Below are 19,420 nucleotides of genomic sequence, written 5' to 3' on the forward strand. Positions count from 1 at the left end.
GCACAATTTACTCCAGTTGATTGAGAAGCTAACTCTGTGTTGTAGAGTTTTGTGCATGGAGGGAGAAAATCAGAGAGAAGCTTGGGGCAGGCCTGGCTCCCTTTGCTGGGTGAGGCATCTCGAGTGCCCTGGGGGACCATAACAGGGGTGCCTTCACTCTCTCTGGGACTTTTGTAGCTCACTGACTTGGCATTTGGGGGTGACTCTTGCCGCTTGCCTTCTCTCCATAACCAGAGGGTCTTGGCTTTTTGTGCTCCCAGCTGACTATTGATTACCTCTTGCAAAGGGACTTCCCTTCACATTTAACTTGAAAATAGTATTTTCTCAATTTTATGGCTTCTGCCTACCGCCCCCCCCACCCGTTGCTTCTCTCCCCACGTAGGAACTGCCTAAAGCATAAGCAGCTGTTTTCTGGGTAATTTTCCACAGTGCCTTTCGAACATTTAGCCATAGCGGAGGGCTCTGGGAATGATTGCCCTCGCCTGAACCAGCCGTCCGTAGACACAACTACAATGGCAGCATGAAGATTGGCTGTTTAGGGACTTCAAAGCTTAGTAATTGCGGAGAGCAATTTGCTTTCTCTCCTCACTAGTGTCTGTCTAGAGACAATTGCAGAAACTTTTAGGGGCATCTGAGAAATCTTGTCCTTGGAGTTGGAGACAAAAAAGGGAAAAGGCAATGCAGTTTGTTTCCCAGGTTAACTCATTCCTGACAATTTAAGTTTTTCTCCCAGAGAGGTCTCAAGAGGACAGTCATGAGTGTGTGTGTGTGTGTGTGTGTGTGTGTGTGTGTATGTCTGCCTTTCCCAGTTGCGTAGATCTGGGAGAAAGGAAGTCTCGTGGGTCCTTAAGGACCCTTCCCCAGTGCTATCCCTTCATGGAAGTGTCTCCCAAGTGCTCGGTCAGGAGCAGGCCTCTGTGGGGACGAATTTATCTCCACTTGAGACTAGTGTGGACCAAAAAGTCTGAGCCCGGGAAGTGGAACGTGTGGCTCAGCTCACACAGGTGGTCTGAGGGCTGGGCCCCCGGCTGTCTTTTGCAAGGAACTCCGGGCAAAACAGTTGACGACGACAGCTGTGTGGGGCTTTTGTAGGTCTGCCTTATCTATGGGCGGGGGAGCGGTCAGGAGAACCCTGGCCGAGGAGCTCACAGGAGCACCTGAAAAGTCATCAGAAAGAGTCTCCTCCATTTTGCTTTCAGGTTAGAGAGCCTGTTTTTGCTAAGGATGGAACCTAGACCGTATAAACCTCAAGATGGTAGGGAAATTCTCCAGCTGCTCCTGGCTTCCTCTATTACACCCTGAGATCGTAATCACCAAGAGAGTCCACAGATGTCTGTCGAACCGGGTAGAATTTGTGTAAATCTTCCTTTAAAATACCTCATTTTTAACCTTTTGTGACAGAGCGTGTGTGTAGCCCACAAAGGCAAACAGTATTTGCCTTCTGGCTCTTTAGAGAACAGGTTTGCAGGACCCTCGCTGGGAGGGTGGGCCCTGCTGGGCACGAGGTAGCAGCCCTACATCTCCTATTTCCCTCTCCCCCATGTCTTGCAGGGTCTCTCCCCAGGTTCTCCCCTGCCTGGGCATTTGGTGCAGTGGGCTTCCATCGCCAAGATCAGCCCCAGAGGCCAGAGCTGGCCTAAAATAAAGATCTGTTCAACATGGATATGTGTAGCCATTTTGTGTTGTAGGTATTTTCCCCGCCTTTAAATAAAAACTCACTGAGGACCGCATGTGCTTCGGGTTACCACAGGTGCGCGTAGCTTTCACCACTTCCTAATAAATAATCACGTTTAAGCTGAGGATTAGGGAAACATTTTTCTGACAGTTTTTAAACTGGTTATTTATTTTCTTGGAGAAATAGAACCCAGAATGGCATGGTAATGAAGTGCCGCTGTTGTTACGGGACTCGCTCACGTTCCGGGGTGGAGGGGAAAGGGGGAGATTTATGTTCCCAGGTACCTTTAAGTTGCAAAAGATTTAAGAATAATGGGGTTCTCTAAAGAGCACAGAGACAGTGCTAATAAGCCCAAAAGGTCTGGGTTGCTGTGGTTGAGTATGCGGTCATAATTTATTAGAGATTTTCTCCAGTTCTACCATTCCGGCATAATTGTTGTGTGGAAGAATGCAAGGATGAGCAGGAAGGCAAGCAAGGACCCCTACCAGATCTGCATCTGGTTTTTAGTAAGGTGGGCCCCCCAGTTGGTTCAGGTGTGTGTGTGCTCACACAGTGATTGCTTGGGGGCCTCCCGGGGCCCGCTGGGCTGTGGGTCAGGTCCAGGGCTACGCTGTAGCAGGGGAGCAGGGAAAGGGGCTCAGGGGTCGGGGACGGTTTGTGGATCACACTGAAGACTCCTACACTTATCCAAGTGGTCTCCCTTCTAACGTGAACGGGCCCTGCCTGCACCTGGCCCAGGCTGCGCGTCTTGTCGACCAGACTCCTGTTTGCTCCTCTGTCCTCCAGCTCCACCCAGGAACCACGAAGAGGTTCAGTGTGATAGCATGTTCCTCCCCTCCCCCCCACCCCAGTCCAAGGTGTCTCTTCGTATTTCAGTTCTTCTCCCTTCTCTTCCCACCCTCTGGCTTCACCCAGATCCTAGCCCTAGAGGCTCAGCTTCCCTGGGCTTGGCTAAGGGTAGGCCTTTGCTTGCAAAAGAACCAGGAGAAGCCATCATTTTTCCCATCTCCGCTGTCATTGAACCAGAGTCCCCTCTAGTAGCTGAGGTCTGAGCTGGGGCCAGCAGAGTCCACACGTGGAGATCGGATGGGCTAGGACTCGGGGAGACACCCCACCATCCTGGGCGCTGGCTCATCATGGCACGTGGAAAGAGTGCAGGCTCTGCAGTTGGACAGAGCTGGATTTGGAACCCTGATGTGTGATCTCAAACAAGTTAGTTAACCTTTGAGCCTTAACTGTGAAAGGTAGCTGACCTCTCCATCCTTGCGAAGTCCTTGTGAGAACACAGGCGTGAGTTGCTGTTTTCTTGAAAGAAACTGCCCCCCCCCCTTAGAAAATGGCAGGACACCAGCACCTCGCTAGGCCCTGGGTCCTTGTTCTACCACCCCGTGGATCTATAGCGGAAAATATTCTCACATTGCTTGTGGTCACTCTTCTGGTCACCGTTTCTTTTCCCTTCATGACTCTTCGCAGACTCTTTCATTCTCTTCCCCTCTCCTGGCTCATTCCCCATCCTCCTCACCCTTACCTGGACCAGGCTGACCAGATAAACCATAAATTCAGGGGGCAGCCAAGGCCCTCTGCCCAAATATCCCTCTCCTTTGTTTTGGCAGCTGCTTTGGCAGGGTTTTGCCACCTTAGGCTTGGATCCTTCATTGACTCTGAATGGCCTGTGAGCTCTCACGGTCCTCTTGACTTGGCTGTGAAGTCGGGTCCAGGAGTAAGTTTTGATGAATGAGCACAGGGAAGAAGACCACCAGGGCACAGAAGCCCTGGGAGGAGGTGGAAGTGGGAAGGGCAGAGGCTCTGAGGAGAGAGAGGCCTTACGTCGATCAAAGCCACCCATGTTTAGGGAGCTCCGTCCCTGAGGAGAGGTGGCTGGTGCAGCGGTGAACCTAGCTTTCATGTTTCAGGTGGATTCCAAAATAGCTTTTCTGGATGCTCTGCATGTATCCAGAGCATGAATGGTATAAGGACCTAACATTTCCCAGTCACTTCCTGGTGGTTTTCAGGGCAGGTCTAGTCACCTGGAAAACTCTGGAATTTCAGAGACCCCATCATAAAGGAGGGAGATTTAGCACAGCATTGCCTGGATCCCTCCTTCAGTGCTTGGTCTGGCCCTTGACACTGCTAAGTGGAAAGTGGGCTACGTCACGGCTCCCAAGGAGGCTCCATCCCTACCTGACGCTGGCCGGCCAGGAGGATTGAGCTAGAGATTTCCTGTGGCCCAGACTATGTTGGGAGCCCCTGTGAGCTGAGGATGGCACCTTTAGCAGCTGACTTAGACCCTGATGGCTCTCCCCCAAGCCAACAGGTCTGTGTGTATTATCACCTCATTAGGAAGGCATTGCCTCCTTCCTGCAGAGTCTGGTCCTACTGATAGCGGGAGTGTGGGTCCCATCAGGAGGTAATGCAGACGTTCCCAGGCAGGACGCCTGCGGACAGTTGGACGGACTGCAGCGGCAGCCGACAGATAATGAGAAATCCGTCACACGCGCGGGCTGGCTTGCAGCTCTGGATCACATGCATTAAGCTGTGAGTAATGTGATTACTTAAGTGGCATTTTATTTACACTTCTGCGCATAGCGGCGGCTGCTGCTTTTCCAAAGCCACCATACCCAGATTTCATTTCTTAAAACATCTCCTCAGAGTCAGGATGGCAGGATCAGAGATAGATGGATCCAGAGGGTGCTGGCAGTCTGATTTTAAAACTCTGTCACTGGCTCAGAGCGCAGGACACCCAGAGGTCAATTAAAAAATAGAGTTACCAGGTTCGGGTGTGTGCCATGTGCCAGGCGTTTTGCATAGACGTCTCAGGTAACCTTTGCAGTCATCCCGGTGGAGGAGGCACCCTGGCCCTCATTGTACAGGCGAGGAACCCAGTTTGCAGAGGTTGAATCGCTTGCCCAGAATCGCTTAGGCAGTGGCAGCGGAGACATCAAGGGAAGTTACCACTGAAGAGCGTGCCATAGGCTTTTGTGTTCTTGTATGTTTCTGATCAGGAAGCAGAGCCATTGATCTCAGCTCCAAGCTGGGCTAAGAGCTGAATTCCATGAAAAGAGAGATGTGGGAAAAGAGCCATGAGGCTTTGATGGGCAACCCCAAAATAACCCACATGCGGTATTGTTCCCAAATAATTCTGGCGGGCGGCCCTCACAAGGGGCCTCCGATTCTAGTGGGGGTTTGTGTGTCCTGCTGGTCAGTCAGATGAGGGGTCTGAACCTTGGATGCCTTATTAAATTGAGCTGCAATTTGGGTGAGTTGCTGGAGCTGTCACCACCTCCTGGGTAAGTGTGTGATTTCTGCTGCGAGCCCTGGGCCCTTCAGTGTGTTTCTGCACCAGGGCTGTGGGCCATGCACTGGTGAGTGAGCTGAGGATCACCGCCTGTTAATCCTAGGTCTTTCATTCCCTAATAGGGCAGCCCCAGTGCCAGGACAAAGGAACAAGGGAATGGCAACCCATGTGCCAGCCTACAAACAGGCTCATTATAAGGGTTTGTGGCTCCTTTCAGCTGCCTGGCATTTGTCATGGTCCTTGGTTATGGCAGCCCAGGAAGCTCTTCATTGGTCCTTCCTCTGTCTGGGACATGGGTCCATTTTTCAGCCTAAACTGTTGGTCTCCATGCTGCAAATTTCAGTGCTGTGTGAATTCATGTGCAGACAATTGTACCTCCGTGCCCTAGAGTTTCCCCATTCGTAATGTTACAGCGATGCTGGCCTCGTTTTCCCCATCCCATAGAACTCGGAATGAATGAATGTGTGAACAGACCAGTGAGTAGACAACACACAAACACATGAAGTCCTTCCTGTCATATTTTTTCAATGGAAAAATAATAAAGTAGAAGCAGCTTCGAATTCCCCCCAACCAGTGATAACCATTTTGATTTTTCTATAGTCCTTTTCTCTGTTTTTGTTTTTGGTTTTTTGGTTTTTTTCCTGCTTACTCTGGGTTGTGGACACTAGATGAGGATGTTGGGATACTAGAAAATGCGGCCATGCAGCCGAGTGGATGAGAAGGCAAATTTAATGAACAGGATCCAGCACCGCTCCGATGTAGCCATTGTCCTGTCACTGGCATGTCGGTGCCATGGCTGCCCCTTCTTCTTGCCCAGGCCTCTGAGGAGGAGGGCTCTGGGCCCCGAGATGGCATAGTTATAGTGTGGATGAAGTAACTACCCTTGCTTCTTTGGCCTTCTTGACTGCTTCTTGGTTTTCTGTGTTCTCCCCAAGTCATCGTATGTGATTTTGTCTGGGTATCTCGGCCCCTCTCGTGAAAAGGTAACTGAACCAGAGAATTGGATCTTGGAAATTTTTTTCCTAGAGATGCCATCTCAGTACCTCTGGGCATCATGTAGAAAAGAAAAATCCAACTGGACTCTTTCTTGAATGCTCATAAGTTATTTCATAGAAAGATTTTAAAGACCTAGGACATAATTAACTGTTTGTGTTCATATTAGGTCCTTCCATTTGGAAGCAAAAATAAAAACAGCAAAAGCTGCAAAAGCAGCTTACTCCTTTGCTCCATCTTGGATTCCTCTAGTACATTGTAGTCTCGTGCTCCTTGCCGCCGCACCTGCTGGTTCCCTTGCCTGCGTGCCCCTTCCATCCCGGGTGTGTTCTTTGCCTGGAACCCGACTCGGCTGTCCAGACCCAGCTTGAGACCTACCGCCTCAGTAGAGTCTGTTCAGGTTTCCAGGAATAATGAGTGGCTTCCTCTTCTGCATTCCTCTCGCTTTCACGATTATAGTAATTATTATCGAAATCACTACGCTACCAGGTAATACTTGCTTCATCTGCTCGTGTCGCTGCATCTCTCTCCCCTGGTCGGGCTGTGGGTGTCCTGAGGGCAAGGGCTGGCTGTTGCTCCTCCTCGTTCTCTAGCACAAGGGCAGGTAGGTAGTAAACGTTGCGTGAATGATGACAGTGAACATGCAGAATAGACTTCTTCACTGGTGTCCTTGGTTTCACGTGGGCTCCCTCTCATTTGTCCCCCACCCCCCACCCCCCAGTGAGGCCAGCTTGCCTCATCAAACACCAGTTTGATGGGGTTCCCCTTCTAGGTGCGCCCTCTCATGGTTCCTCAGTGCCTTGAAGTCGGCCTCTCTCCTCAGGCCTTGAGGTCCTCCAGCCTCTGACCCAAACTTCTTTTGCGGCTTCCGCTTCACTCTGTCTCTGTGGCCGCTCCAGGCGCTAAGCTAGAGCGTGGCCAGATGGTAGCGGTTTCCCTGGAGAGGAGCGGGACCGACCCATATTCATGGAATGGGACTCCACTTGGGTCCCACAAAAGAGGGGGCTGGACCCCTGTTAGGGGACTCAGTGCACATTGCCCTTGGTATGAGGACAGCTGTCTTGTGGCTGCTCTGGGTCCTCCATCCTGTCCCCTGCCATCAGTACATCATCTCTGGGACCCAGAGGTCCAATGAGCAGCTTCCCAAGAGGGGAGCCTGGCTGCGGCGCTTGGTGTGGTCCTCTGAGTCTCTCGTTCTACCGGGCATCTTTTTGGTAGTGCGGGGGGTGGAGGGGAGCCCGCATCCCACCCACCACAGAGCTGTGGAAGTGCTGGTGGAGTGAGAAGAAAGGTACCTTCTCCATAACTGTGTTCACTGAGCCCAGCAGCTGTTGGCAGCGTGGGTGCTGTGGGGGTCCTCACTTTCAGAGGGTTGTTCTGGTTTTAGCAATGGCTGTAACCTCAGCGAGGCCCCCCCACTCCCCCTTCTCCATGGGAGGCCTTGTTGGCGATTATCGAGGTAAACTGTTGCTCAGGAGCATGGATCCGGTTTTGGCAGGCTTGACTGCTCTGATTACCACTTACCATGGGGGGATGTCACTTCAGAAGTTGTGACTATTACACGTGCGCTTGCAGATCCCGATGCCGACACCATTGGCTTGAAGTGGACAAAAAACATTGACCAGTATATTTCTGGGGCTTTTTTTTTTTTTTTTTGCTGGGGGTGGGTATCTGCTGTGTAAGTGGTCCAAGGGCCAGAGCCTTGGGACACAGAGGAGGGTGGGCAGGGCGGCTGCTGGGACACTTGGGGACACCGTGAAGGGAGCCTTTATTGCTATGTCTCCCAGATGTTCCCTTGAAGAGAAGAGGCTGAATGGCAGGGCTGGGAGGAACTGTAGCAGGCCTAGCTGTGCAGCTAATGAAACTTTCATGGAAAGTCTGTACCCATAACTTCCCAGAGAGATGGCTGGTGCCAAAGCCACCGCTTCCGCCATGCTGTGCCTTGATGTTGCGATGGATACTTCGCTTTGAACTGGGCCCCAGAGAGTGCTGGCGGCAGGCAGGTGTGAGTGCTCCATCCAGAGCACACAAAGACAGGACTTCTGAGACTGCTTTGTCAGGGCTGATGGCCATGGTTCTGAAACCCTGGCTGCCATCTTGGGTAGGGGTGGATCAGGGAGTGAGGGCGTCTTCCCTGCTTTCTTGGATCCAGGTGCATGACAGATGGACTTGAACTCTGATCTCACAAAGACCCTGTGAGGCAGGTCTTTACACCCCCCCCCCCATTTCACAGATGGGAGAGCTGAGGCTTCAGACACACATGGGTCATGGCAGCAATAGAGAAACCTCTTAGGAGGCCAGTGGTCTATGTGCTCCTCTCCCATCTGTTGGTTTCTCTTGGTGGCATCTTCCCAGGAATGGCCAGCCCCATTTCCTCTCTCCAGGGTCTCCACCCTGCACAGGCCCCTTCATATGGGGCCATTGAGGTGGCATCATGTGATGGTTAGAGCATGATTTTCAGAGTCAGGCAAAAGTGTTCCAGTCCTCTTCTGCTTCTTACTCGCTGCATGATCTTGTGTAGTCATTTGCCCTTTCTGGGCTTCCATCTCCCCAGCTACATCTCAGTGGTCCTGATGGTGTCTGTCTCAATGGGCTGTTGTAAGGGTTTGTCAGCGTAAAACAAAGGGCTTATCACAGTGCCTGGGACATTGTGGCCATTCACACATGGTAGCTACTATTATTAGTGCATGCTTATTATTAATACTTTGATTTCTTGGGTTTGATTTCCGCCATCTCATGTGAACTTTAATTTGCTGCGGGGCCTGACTTCTGGCACAGCTGTGGTGAGCTGAGTCACGAAGTCTACTGGTTCCTTGGGGTGACTCAGGCATGAGTAGATGTGGGGTGAGGGTGCTGGACAGAGCTCCACCTGCAGGTCTCCTGTACAGCTTGGTCAACCCTTCTAAGACCTTTCAGCATCACCCCACTAGTCCCAGGTTTCCATTTCCACGCCATTCCCTCCCTTGCCCCCTTGGCCTTGAAATCACTGCTGGGATAGCTAAAGGAAGGGAGAGGGGAGGAGTCCATCCTGAAGCCTGGGTTCTTGCTTGGGCAACTGGCAGACAGAAGGGCTGTGTGTGGAACTGGGGAAGCCGTGAGGGGTTAGCCTGAGAATGGAAGAGACAGCTCTGGAAAGCTCTGGAAGCTTTTGGTGGGGTGCCCCTGGTTTGCTACCCTTGACGGGCCTGGCCATTCCTGGGTCCCCCTTCATTTCCTGCGATTGAGTTGATCTGTGACTTCCTTTAGCCAATGAGGGCTAAATATTAGGATCATCTGGGGAACTTAAAAAAACAAACAAACAAACAAAAGCCCCAGAACACTGTGGAGGCCACAGCCCAGACCAGTGAAGGAAGGAGCTTGTCCTGGCTGAGGCACCCGTGTTTGGAAAGCCCTCCGGTGACCTCAGCAATCAGCTGAGGATGACAACCGCTGCTTTGCCCAGGTCCCTCTGACAGCACCGCCAGTGCAGGATGGGTGGGGAGGAAGGAGCCCATGGTAGTCAAGAGCTGTATCTTACACTCTAAAAGGTAGTGTCTAGATATTGATGGAGATCGCCAGCCTGGGGTGTGGCAGGAGTGGCCTTTGCAGAAAGAGGGCAGAATCTATTTAACTTGGAATCTGTGCCACTCGGACAAGGCTGGGCCTCGTACCAGTGTAATTGGGATGTTGTTTGAAGTAAAGGCTCACATGCTACAAGGTTACAGGGGCCTTGGTTGGTGTGTCAACGAGACAGACACTTTCTGGGTGTCTGCATCAGTTTTCTCCATGGAGTCATGACACCAAAATTTTGCCTGTTCACAGCATGCCCAATTCCCTTATCAGGATATAGTTATTCATGATTGGAACTTTAATTTATATGCTATATGTAATACTTAACAATGGTTCAAAACTCACTGGATACACAAAACAGCTTTCTGGTGTATCTTTTTTTTTTTTTTTTTAAAGACAGGGTCACTGGATCTTAGGGAATCTAAGCCTGACCTTTAAACAGAGACGTGTCTGGAAGTCAAGTTTTCACATTTCACTAAATTTGTCTTTTTCTCAGTCACTGTTCATATGTGACAGTAATAAAATCACATGCATTTAAAATACTTCATAATTATCGTTCCTGGGTATGCTTCATCTCCCCGCACTCATTGGTAAGATTCAAATGCACAAGAAGTCACGTTATGGAAACTTTAAGCATATTACAGTTAATTCTTGAACAACATGGGCTTGAACTGTGTGAGTCCACTTGTGCATGGATTTTTTTTTTATAAAGTACAGTCCTATAAATGTATCTTCTCAAGATTATCTTCCCATTTTTTTCTCGAGCTTACTTCATTGTAAGAACATTGTTTCTCATACATGGTAATATACAGAATATGTGTTAACTGTTCATAAATTCAGTAAGGCTTCTGATCAATAGTAGGCTATTAGCAATTATGTTTTGAGGAGTTGGATTTTCAACTGCATCGGGGTTTGGCTCCCCTCACCCCCAGAGTTGTTCAAGGGTTGACTGTATTTCCACAAAAACCCATTTCTCTCCATGTTCCTGGGATGTCTCAGTACTCCAAACTGCTGGCGGTGGACACCAAAGTGTACATCTTTTATTTATTGAGTAATTGTCTGTGTCTGACAATATCGCAGGTGCTTGGCCACATTAACACCCGTCCATGACCTATCCTTTAAGGTGGGTGCGGTGTCTTGTTCTGTAGCAAGATAAGAGGAAGATGAGGGAAGCTGAGTGGCTGGTACAAGGCCAGTGAGTGCTGGAGGCAGAATTTAAACCTCTATCTGCTTCGGGGCCTAAAGTATCCTGCCTATCCTGTCTCCCCGGCCTTTGCCTCTGTAGTCCCTGCTGTTTCTCTCCTCCTGGCTATTCGGATCAAGGGATAGAGGCTCCTGGTTAGCAGAGGCATTTTGGTAATAAGGTTAATAAGGTCAGGGAGATGGATGGCTTTGAATGAGGGGAGACACCCCTGGTCTTGGTCAGAGTACACTTGGGAACTCACACACCCATTCCTATTCCCAGAACAATAACCATGTGTAGAGCATACTTTGGGGGAAGGAATCTCTCTGAGAAAAGAACGAGTCAGCAGGTCACTTCCCCCGACCTCAGCTTGGATGGACGGACAGGGAGACACGCAAAGTCTTGAAGAACTCTGCAGTGGTAGTAATCCTTTAATTGGCGGGAGACGCCATGACGATCTTACTCATTTTACTTATTTCTAAGACCCACATTCAAGTCTTTCTCAGGTTTTAGACCCCTTCAAGCTATTTTGGAGCTACAAGGCAAAACAATTTCTTTGCAAAAATGTAGAAGGTCTGTTACTCGTGGTCTCTGATGTCCTCTCCGAAATTTTACTGAGTTTCATCCTTTGCACCGATGTCACAGGAAATTATTCACTTAAAATTCTCATAGATAGTCATCATGATGGGGTGTTGAGATCTAATCATGATTTTGCTAGCTGTTCTACCATGAGGACATGAGTCACTAGTGCACACTCAGTTCACTCCCCACTTGTGTTATTCTACTCAATAACCTCATGTTTTTTTCCCATGAACTTAATGAACAATGGAACTTTTTCAAGAGTATGATGGTCTGTGACTTGACGGAAAATACCTGCCTATGACCTTTCTAATGTTATGATGATATGAAAATTTGATGCAATTATCAAAAATGTTTACATTCCTTCTGATTGTTTGATGTGATTCTTTTATTTTTTTTTCTCATTTATAATGCTTTCGTACTCAGGAAGTTGAGGTAGGTTTTTGACTTTTCAACTGTATGTAGACATAGCCTCCCCATAGTTGCCAAATAAAATGTAAATTTCATTCTTAATCCTAAATCTCAGTGGTAAATATTTGTTTTACTTCAGTGAACCGGCACAGCACACATTTATTTCTCATTGGTTTATCCAGGAGATGCAATTCATCAAACGCATATAAACAGTCCATTTGCTGCCTTATCTTTTCTCATTAGTTATAGTACAAGTATGATTGTCAGTTATTATCTGTGTTTTACTGGTGTGTTATTTATTGAAAGAGCAGAGCAACTGACATGGTTATTTTCTAAATCATTTTGTCTAGGGCCTGCAGGACTTTACACCAAATGTCAGACCAATTTATCAAAGACTTGCTCTATTCAGGAAGAAAGTGATTTAGAGTGTCTCTGTACACATAGACCCACCTGTATTTACACGCTTACTGGTAACAGTTGGGGGAATTTCGCAGGAATACAAAGATGTTAAAGCTGAAACACCTTACTTCTATTTTATACAATTTGGATAGGATTTATTGGGTGCTTCTGAGTGATGCCTTGGGGAATATGCAGGTGAGTAAGGTCTTCCTTCCCTGCTCAGAGGTAGCCAAGGCTCAGGTGTGTGGGAGTGATGTATTAACATGGAATTGGACTCATGCACACAGCTCCCAGTCCATGGTGTACACAGTTCTCAAGAGTGGGGTCTGTGGAGGGAGGCCTGGTGGGACCTCGAGTCACTGCCCAAGCTGGGCCACTTGTGTGAGCCGCTTCCTTCAGAAGGACTGGATTTCCACTGGGTGGGGGTTTTTGCCTGGGATGGGCGGGATGAGCCTGGTGGAGAGGAGATCGGGAGCGCAGTGCTGGCCCAAAGATAGAACCAGAAACAGCTCAGCGATAAGGTTCTTGAACAGGAAGCCAGCTCCTTTCCCAGTAAGTAAACAGAATGTTTGGTACCTCCCAGTGGCTGGATTAGTACACATTTCCATGGCACACCAATTAAAATTCCAGTCAAATGTTGAATTATACAGCCGATGCACTTAAATAACGTCATCTGGAAATCTCACTTTTCCTGTGACTTCTGTTACATTTTAGAGACGCTCTTTCCACCTGCCAACCAGCCCTTCTTCCTATTCTCCCCAGTCAAGTAGTGTGAAAATTAACCCAACTACTTTGCACTGAATCCTTCTGAGAGCGGTTTGCTTACAGTCCCTTAATGGATCGCTTTGTAAAGGTTTTGGGTTCTGTAAAGGGGGATGCCCCCTACCCAGGATCTGCAAACTGGACTTGACTACCTGACCACGAAGGGCTGTGCTTTTCCCCTTGGCATTTACCTGGTGAAGGCCACTGATGACCCAGTGGGGGCCGTCTGCCTTTGCCTCACCTTCCTTCCTTCTGTTGGTGTCCCTGTGGCCCACTCCTGCTTGAGACAAGTGAGGCTCCCACTTATTTTCCAGGCTGGGTGTCTCAGGTGATCTCCAGATGGAACTGCAGCTTCACATTCAGCTTCCCTGAAATATGTATGAAGCAGAAGTGATCTGTTCCGTGAGAGCTTAGGGTCTTTGATCTGTAATATCTGGAGCCGTAAGGTAGCTAATGAATGATATCATCATGTTGGGAGGTGAAAGTAAGGCAGGTTTCAAAATCGGTCTCCATTTTGTTCTGCCTCCCCATCGCCTCCTCAGAGTCTGTTTTGACGTTCTGTGGGGCTGAAATTAGCATCTCTGGAAAAGCAAGTCCCTGGGGAATATTTGAGCTAAATTGCATCCACCATTTTGGGGCTCTGGGGCAATGTGAGAAAAATTCAGGTGCCCATTCAAAATAGGGTGAAACAAGAGATTTTTCCAATTGGTTATAATCGTCCATGATAAACAGACGTAGTCACTCAAATTATATCAGAAATATATATCTATCTCCATCATTTCGTGTTAGGGAGGCTTAAAGACTTTATTGGAAGATGAATTACAGAACAGAATAATTGTATACTAATGGTGTAATAATATACAATAGTGTTCTATATATGTATTTTGAACAGACTTCCTTTCCCATGACTATTTATCAAAACAGTATCTCTAAAGTGGTCAAAAACCCAGAGTTAAATTTCTCAGCACTAGTCACTGGCTGAGAGTACTTTAAAAGGATTTTTCCTTTTTCTGGGTTAGTAGGATATTTAACTAGTTAAATCAATGGAGAAATATGTCATTTTCTGTCTTGATCAGCTGCAGAGGATTAAAATAATAGGGGCTATAATCTTTCCCAGGCTCTGATTCTATCTCTACCACCAGGACCACACCTCCTCCTTTCTCATCCTGGGTCATGATGTGTCACTTTCTTACTATAATTTTTTATGCGGACTTTTCATGCTTTCTTACAAAGGCTTTATCCTGCCTTGAAATATTTCATGATTTTGGACATAAGTCAATGGGCTCAAGTTTGAGACTGCTTCAGTTTCTAGGTTCTTACAGATTTTCACAGTCCCTGAAGAGTTGGGTGATTTTCATGTATGAAGTGGGGTAGTAAAATGGAATCAGCCTTTCCTCCTCTGGTGTTAGACTTTGGAGGAAGACTGTTCTCAGGCCTGTCCGGTAGAGGCCTGACATTATTTTTTACGCAGTGGGCTCCATGAAATATGCATGTGTAGTAACACTGCCATCTTTCATTCTTTAGCCTGTATAATGCACTGAGTTACTGAATTTTTTTTTTAAAGTTTCAAGTCCTCTATATTATTTCTTTCTTTTTTTTTTAATTAAATTTTTTATTTATTTTCAGCGTAACAGTATTCATTGTTTTTTCACCACACCCAGTGCTCCATACAATCTGTGCCCTCCCCAATACCCACCACCTGGTTCCCCCACCCTCCCACCCCCCGCCCCTTCAAAACCATGAGAGACTATGGACTCTGAAAAACAACCTGAGGGTTTTGAGTTACTGAATTTAATAAACGACTGTATTTAGATAGGTGTCTTTCTACTGAGGTTTATGTTTTAAAAATTCACCCTTGCTGTGGTCCTTGAAAGTCATTTTTAAAAGCCTCGTCACTAGATGATAAAAGGACCAGTGAAGAGGCCGTCTCCGTTGCATACGCCTCTCCTGGCATGTTTGTGGGACTTATCTGGTGTGCCTTCCCCCATAGGCTGAATGCCAGCAGGTCACCACGTTTTGGGGCCAGAAGGAAGATGAGAGGTCAGGGGCCTTCAAGTCCTGCATTGTGAGAGTATCCGGAAGGGATTCTGGGGTCCGTGCAGCAGGAGCACACTTGGGTGCAGTGCAGAATTGGGGTGGTGCGGGGATAAGGATAGTACTTGCCAGCATGGGAGTTGTAGCTCAGGAAAACTGGCACCGCTGTCCACAGCACAGGAGGTCCTGGGTGTGTTTTAGGACAACATACAGAGAATGTAGCTCTATCAATTTAGATAGAAAATAAGAAATGAGTTGGGGAGGTAGCTCTCCTCCTCGCCCCCACCTCCAGTCTTGGGACCTGGAGAAGTGACCAGCCCTGGTATTGATGGAGTGTTGGTTCAGTACCCCGAGACAGTTGTCCTAATGTGTCCTGAGCATCCAGATATGGGGACTTCATGGGGCTATAGCTCAGTGGTAGAGCGTTTGACTGCAGATATGGGGCCTTCTGGTATGAGCACATGGTCAGGAGATGCAGGTCTAGAAGTGGCAGTCTTCTGTCTGTGGCTTTTTCCACTTGAGTGGAGATGCTGCCTCCCTGGGCATTCCCGCACACATGGAGGGGATGGATGGAGACAGCCCCTACCTGCTTGGACTTGCCCTGTGTGCAGGCCAGTCAGACTCGGTGTGTATGGTGTGACAGGGTGCTCTTTGTGCCTGGACATCTCAGCCTCCAACTGGCTGCAGCTGTGCCCCCTCCCCAGATCTCCCTGACCATCCCCCAAGTGGGCTCTGGTTCTAGCGTGCTTCCCACATGTTCATAATCTTGGCCTCCGGTAGGGGTTTCTCTTAGCTCTAGCCAAAGAGTGGCACTCAAGGTTTTACCTGCTCCTGGCTCATTGGTTTTTGCTTAGGCCATCCACTTTGCTAAAGCTGAGCAAAAAGCAGTCAGATGCAAGGAATTGTTCTCCTCCAGGACTTGGCCTTGCTGGGCCAGGGGCTGCTTGAAGGACTCACTTTGCATAATGAGCGTTCACTCAAGGTGCACTTTCACATCTTGGCAGCAATTAGACGGTATTATTACCTTTGCAATCAGCTTAAAATATTCTAATGCAGATACCTGCTTTTATGACTGAAAGGCTTTGTATTTGAAATTGGAATTTTTTTTTCCCCCAAGAAATTTGTAAAAATGGCCATTGTAGTTAACCTGGAAAAGTGACTGGGGGCCCAGAAGCGTGCTTTGCATGCCAGCCAGGTTACAAAGTTGGTGGAAATCATTAGGGAATATTCACTTCTTGAGACTTGCTCAAACCTTTCCTTGACATCAAAGGGAATGTGGCATGGGAAATTAAAGTAAAGGGACTTGTCTTTGGCTCCAGTCCTTCCCTGTCAGACACACATCCTAAGCTTCCAAGGACTTCCATGTTTCAGAACAGCATGTTCAAGTAGAAAATATTTCACAGGATTCCACATTGCCGTTGGACAGGAAGCTGGCCTCTGTGTGCGGAGGGGGCATTGACGGACCATAGCTGGAAGGATTGATGTTTTTTTCTCCATTGGTGAGGATGGGTTCTTCCCATGTCCTCGTGGACAGAATGTGTGGATAACAAAGTCATGTCTAGGGCTGAGAGCCCATTGGCCATCCAACTAAGAAATTGGGTGCTAAATTTTTCCCACCTACTGTCCAGCCCTTAACTTATTTAATACTAGCTGTTGAGTCTCAGTCCACGCAGTTCGGAAGATTAGGATTGTATTTAAAATCATAGGGGGACAGAGAGATGGCAGAGGGCTTGTTTGTAACTTTCTCCATGACATTTCATGGTGTGGCCCTTGGAGACTTCCTAACCAGAAGGGTGAGGAGGTCATTTATGCCATAGCATTAAAGCCAGAGCGAAGTGGGCCAATTCCAAGGAGTTAAAAATAATTTAATGCTGAATCCCCAGGATCCAGAGGAAACGGTTCATGTTTATTCATGCTCTGGAAATGGAATCACTGCCCAAGAAGCAATATGTTATGATTTTACTCCAAATCCAGTTTCCTAAAATCTGTTTAAGAGCTTAGGTGAACTCAACAAGGATATAATAAGGTCAGGTAATTGAACAACACAGAGGCCGATAAAATTCAGGGGAGATCATGTCGGAGATAAACTGCAGCAGGAGGCAGTGTGGACAATAATTTAAACTAATTGTGCACTTTGATGTAAATTAACTTCTCGGGAAGAGAAATTGAGGCCTCATTGTAGGCAGCTCTCTGAAACTGCGGCATGTAGAGTACCTGCCAGAAACACATGTAGCAAATATTATTAGCTACATGGAGGAGGAAATTAACCGAACAAGTGCTCAAGCCTTAAAATGATACGGGGATGATAAACACGGGTGAAGCCTCTTCACCTGGCAGTCTGATTGCGGGGGACAGTGGGTGTGCTAATGCCGGTGGCTGAATGCTCAGCTGGGGGCGGGGGGTGGGGGCGGAAGATAAAGAGAACAGACAGCCTTTAACAAGGAGAGGTTATTAAAAGTGAAGTAGTTAATGTAACCATGAATAAGTGAGTGGCCTAGACCCTGGGAATTTCAAAGGAAGTGTCTAGCCTTAGAGCATAAATTGATACAAGCAGCAGGCAAGAAGGACATGGTTTTGAATTGGCCAGGTTGGCCGGCCTCCGTTACTTTATTGTTACACACCTAGAAGGAATGGTGGGAGGCTCAGTGCATGCCCGTGTTTCATTCTAACATTGGAAGGGCCAGTCTGTTTTTAACCTTAGTGAGTGTTGGAAAACTGAAACTGCACACCACGAATTCCATGTCTCCACATGAAAGGAATGTTGACAGTTGAAATTATCAGCTGTTACAAACACAGAAGCTTAATCATAAGTGAGGGCAGCAAGGCATCACCTGCGGAATAATTGATAGCAAATCCACCTTGCACTTGGAAGGTGTCGTGGTTTATCTGTCAAGCCAAGAGAAGCAGCGTCGTTGCCATATTAGGCTGAAATGTTTTTACTATTCTCGGTGTTTAATCCATACAGTTTGAAAAGACAAGAATTTGAAAAGTAAATTGATATTTTTGGTTTTACACGCATGTCTGTTTGGGGAAAGGTTTCTAAGCTGTGTGTATTTTCCTTTGTGTTTTGGGAGGTGGGGAAAAAGGCTGGTTTTTACGCTGTGTGTGAGAAGCTTTTTGAAATCTGACCTTCGTTTCTATTTTTTTTTTCCTTATATAGGATGATTATTTCAGAAACTGGAATCCCAACAAGCCCTTTGACCAAGGTAAAGGATGCATTATTTCTTGTTGTATATTCCATGGGGAATGCAGTCTCATTTTTCCTTCTTTACATGTTGAGTTACTGTTCCTAAGAATGCCAGAGAGCTGTCTTACTTGACTGACTTGGGGGTCTGAAGTGAGTATGGTGATAGAAACTATCCTGTCCGTTTTGTTGTTTGTCTGAGATCACCTGAGACATATTCTTCAACATGTGTTGAATTGACTACAATCGTTGGAGGTTTATTTATTTATTTATTTAAACACCACCACTACAAAAGAGTAAAATGCTTATCACAGTAACCTGGTGAGTTGGGTAGAATCCAGTGATTTCTTCCATGGAACGGCTGGCCTGTGGGAATGTGCAATGGACACGAGCTATAAAAATGAAACTTTCTTTGTAGAAACGGGTTCATCCCAGGAAGCTTTCAAGGGCGCTAATATTTCATTTGTTAAATAACTTCTTCATGGCTTCTAAATAGAAGCTCTTTTCTGAGTCTGCTCACTGACCACTTGGGTGTAACCTTGGTCCTCAGAGGGCTCTTGGCACTCATGCCAGCAAGCATGAAGCCCGTCTACCGATGGCCATTGTAGAGCACTCCCAGGGTGCTCCTGTGAGTTATTTAAGACAGACTGAGGACCTGCGTGAATCACATCCCTGTCCCTGTTGTTCTATGTGTGGCTGCTGTAGCCACAGAACCGGCGGCTGAAAATGATGCCAGATAGTACTTGAAGTATGTATATGCAGTTAATACTGAAACCTGGAGGAAAAAGATTCCTGACCACGCATCAAAGGGTCACACTTCTGAGGATGAACTTCAGTTCTGTGGCTTGAGTGTGTGATGCGATCCCGATGGTCGCCCTGACAAAAAAGAAATCAAGGAGGGAATTGCTGTGTAATGAATGTGTTAGAAGGCACCCCCTTCTCCTCTCCTTTGTCACTCTAATGGGTCCCTCTGTCCCTGGACTCTGTTTTTTGTTTGTTTGCTTTGTTTTTGTTTTTTAAACAAAATTGGTGTTAGGATTTCTTCATGTGCATTTTAGCTCATGCCTCCAAGTCGGGCAACATTGTATTCATTCATTCATTCATTCATACATGCATTCATTCATTCATTCTCAAAGTTGAATACCCACTGTGTACACAAGCACCAAGCCCGGTTCTGGGAACAAAACAAAAGCTGTGGTGCCGATGCTGGGGGATGCTGAGAGCAGAGTGTGGGGAGGTAACCCAGTCAGCAGTTTCGGTGGGATGTTTTCAGAGCCTTAAGGTAGGTATGTGCAGGGCAAGTGGTGAAGCTATAGGTGGGGAATTTACCGTGTGTTGCACGCTTCTTGGGGAGCG

At 47.6% G+C, this 19,420-nt stretch overlaps 1 protein-coding gene across 1 annotated transcript in view; it reads left to right on the forward strand.

The window, feature by feature from the left end:
* Positions 1 to 19,420, forward strand: part of SPOCK1 (SPARC (osteonectin), cwcv and kazal like domains proteoglycan 1) — a 505,689-nt gene that overhangs the window by 220,896 nt on the left and 265,373 nt on the right. Inside the window, exon 3 of the mRNA XM_080804507.1 lies at positions 18,041 to 18,086. Coding sequence (XP_080660633.1) covers positions 18,041 to 18,086 — 46 coding nt within the window. The remainder of the gene's footprint in view (positions 1 to 18,040; positions 18,087 to 19,420) is intronic.

Source organism: Martes martes, assembly GCF_963455335.1.
Source record: "Martes martes genome assembly, chromosome: 5".
Classification (NCBI taxonomy): Eukaryota; Metazoa; Chordata; class Mammalia; order Carnivora; family Mustelidae; genus Martes; species Martes martes.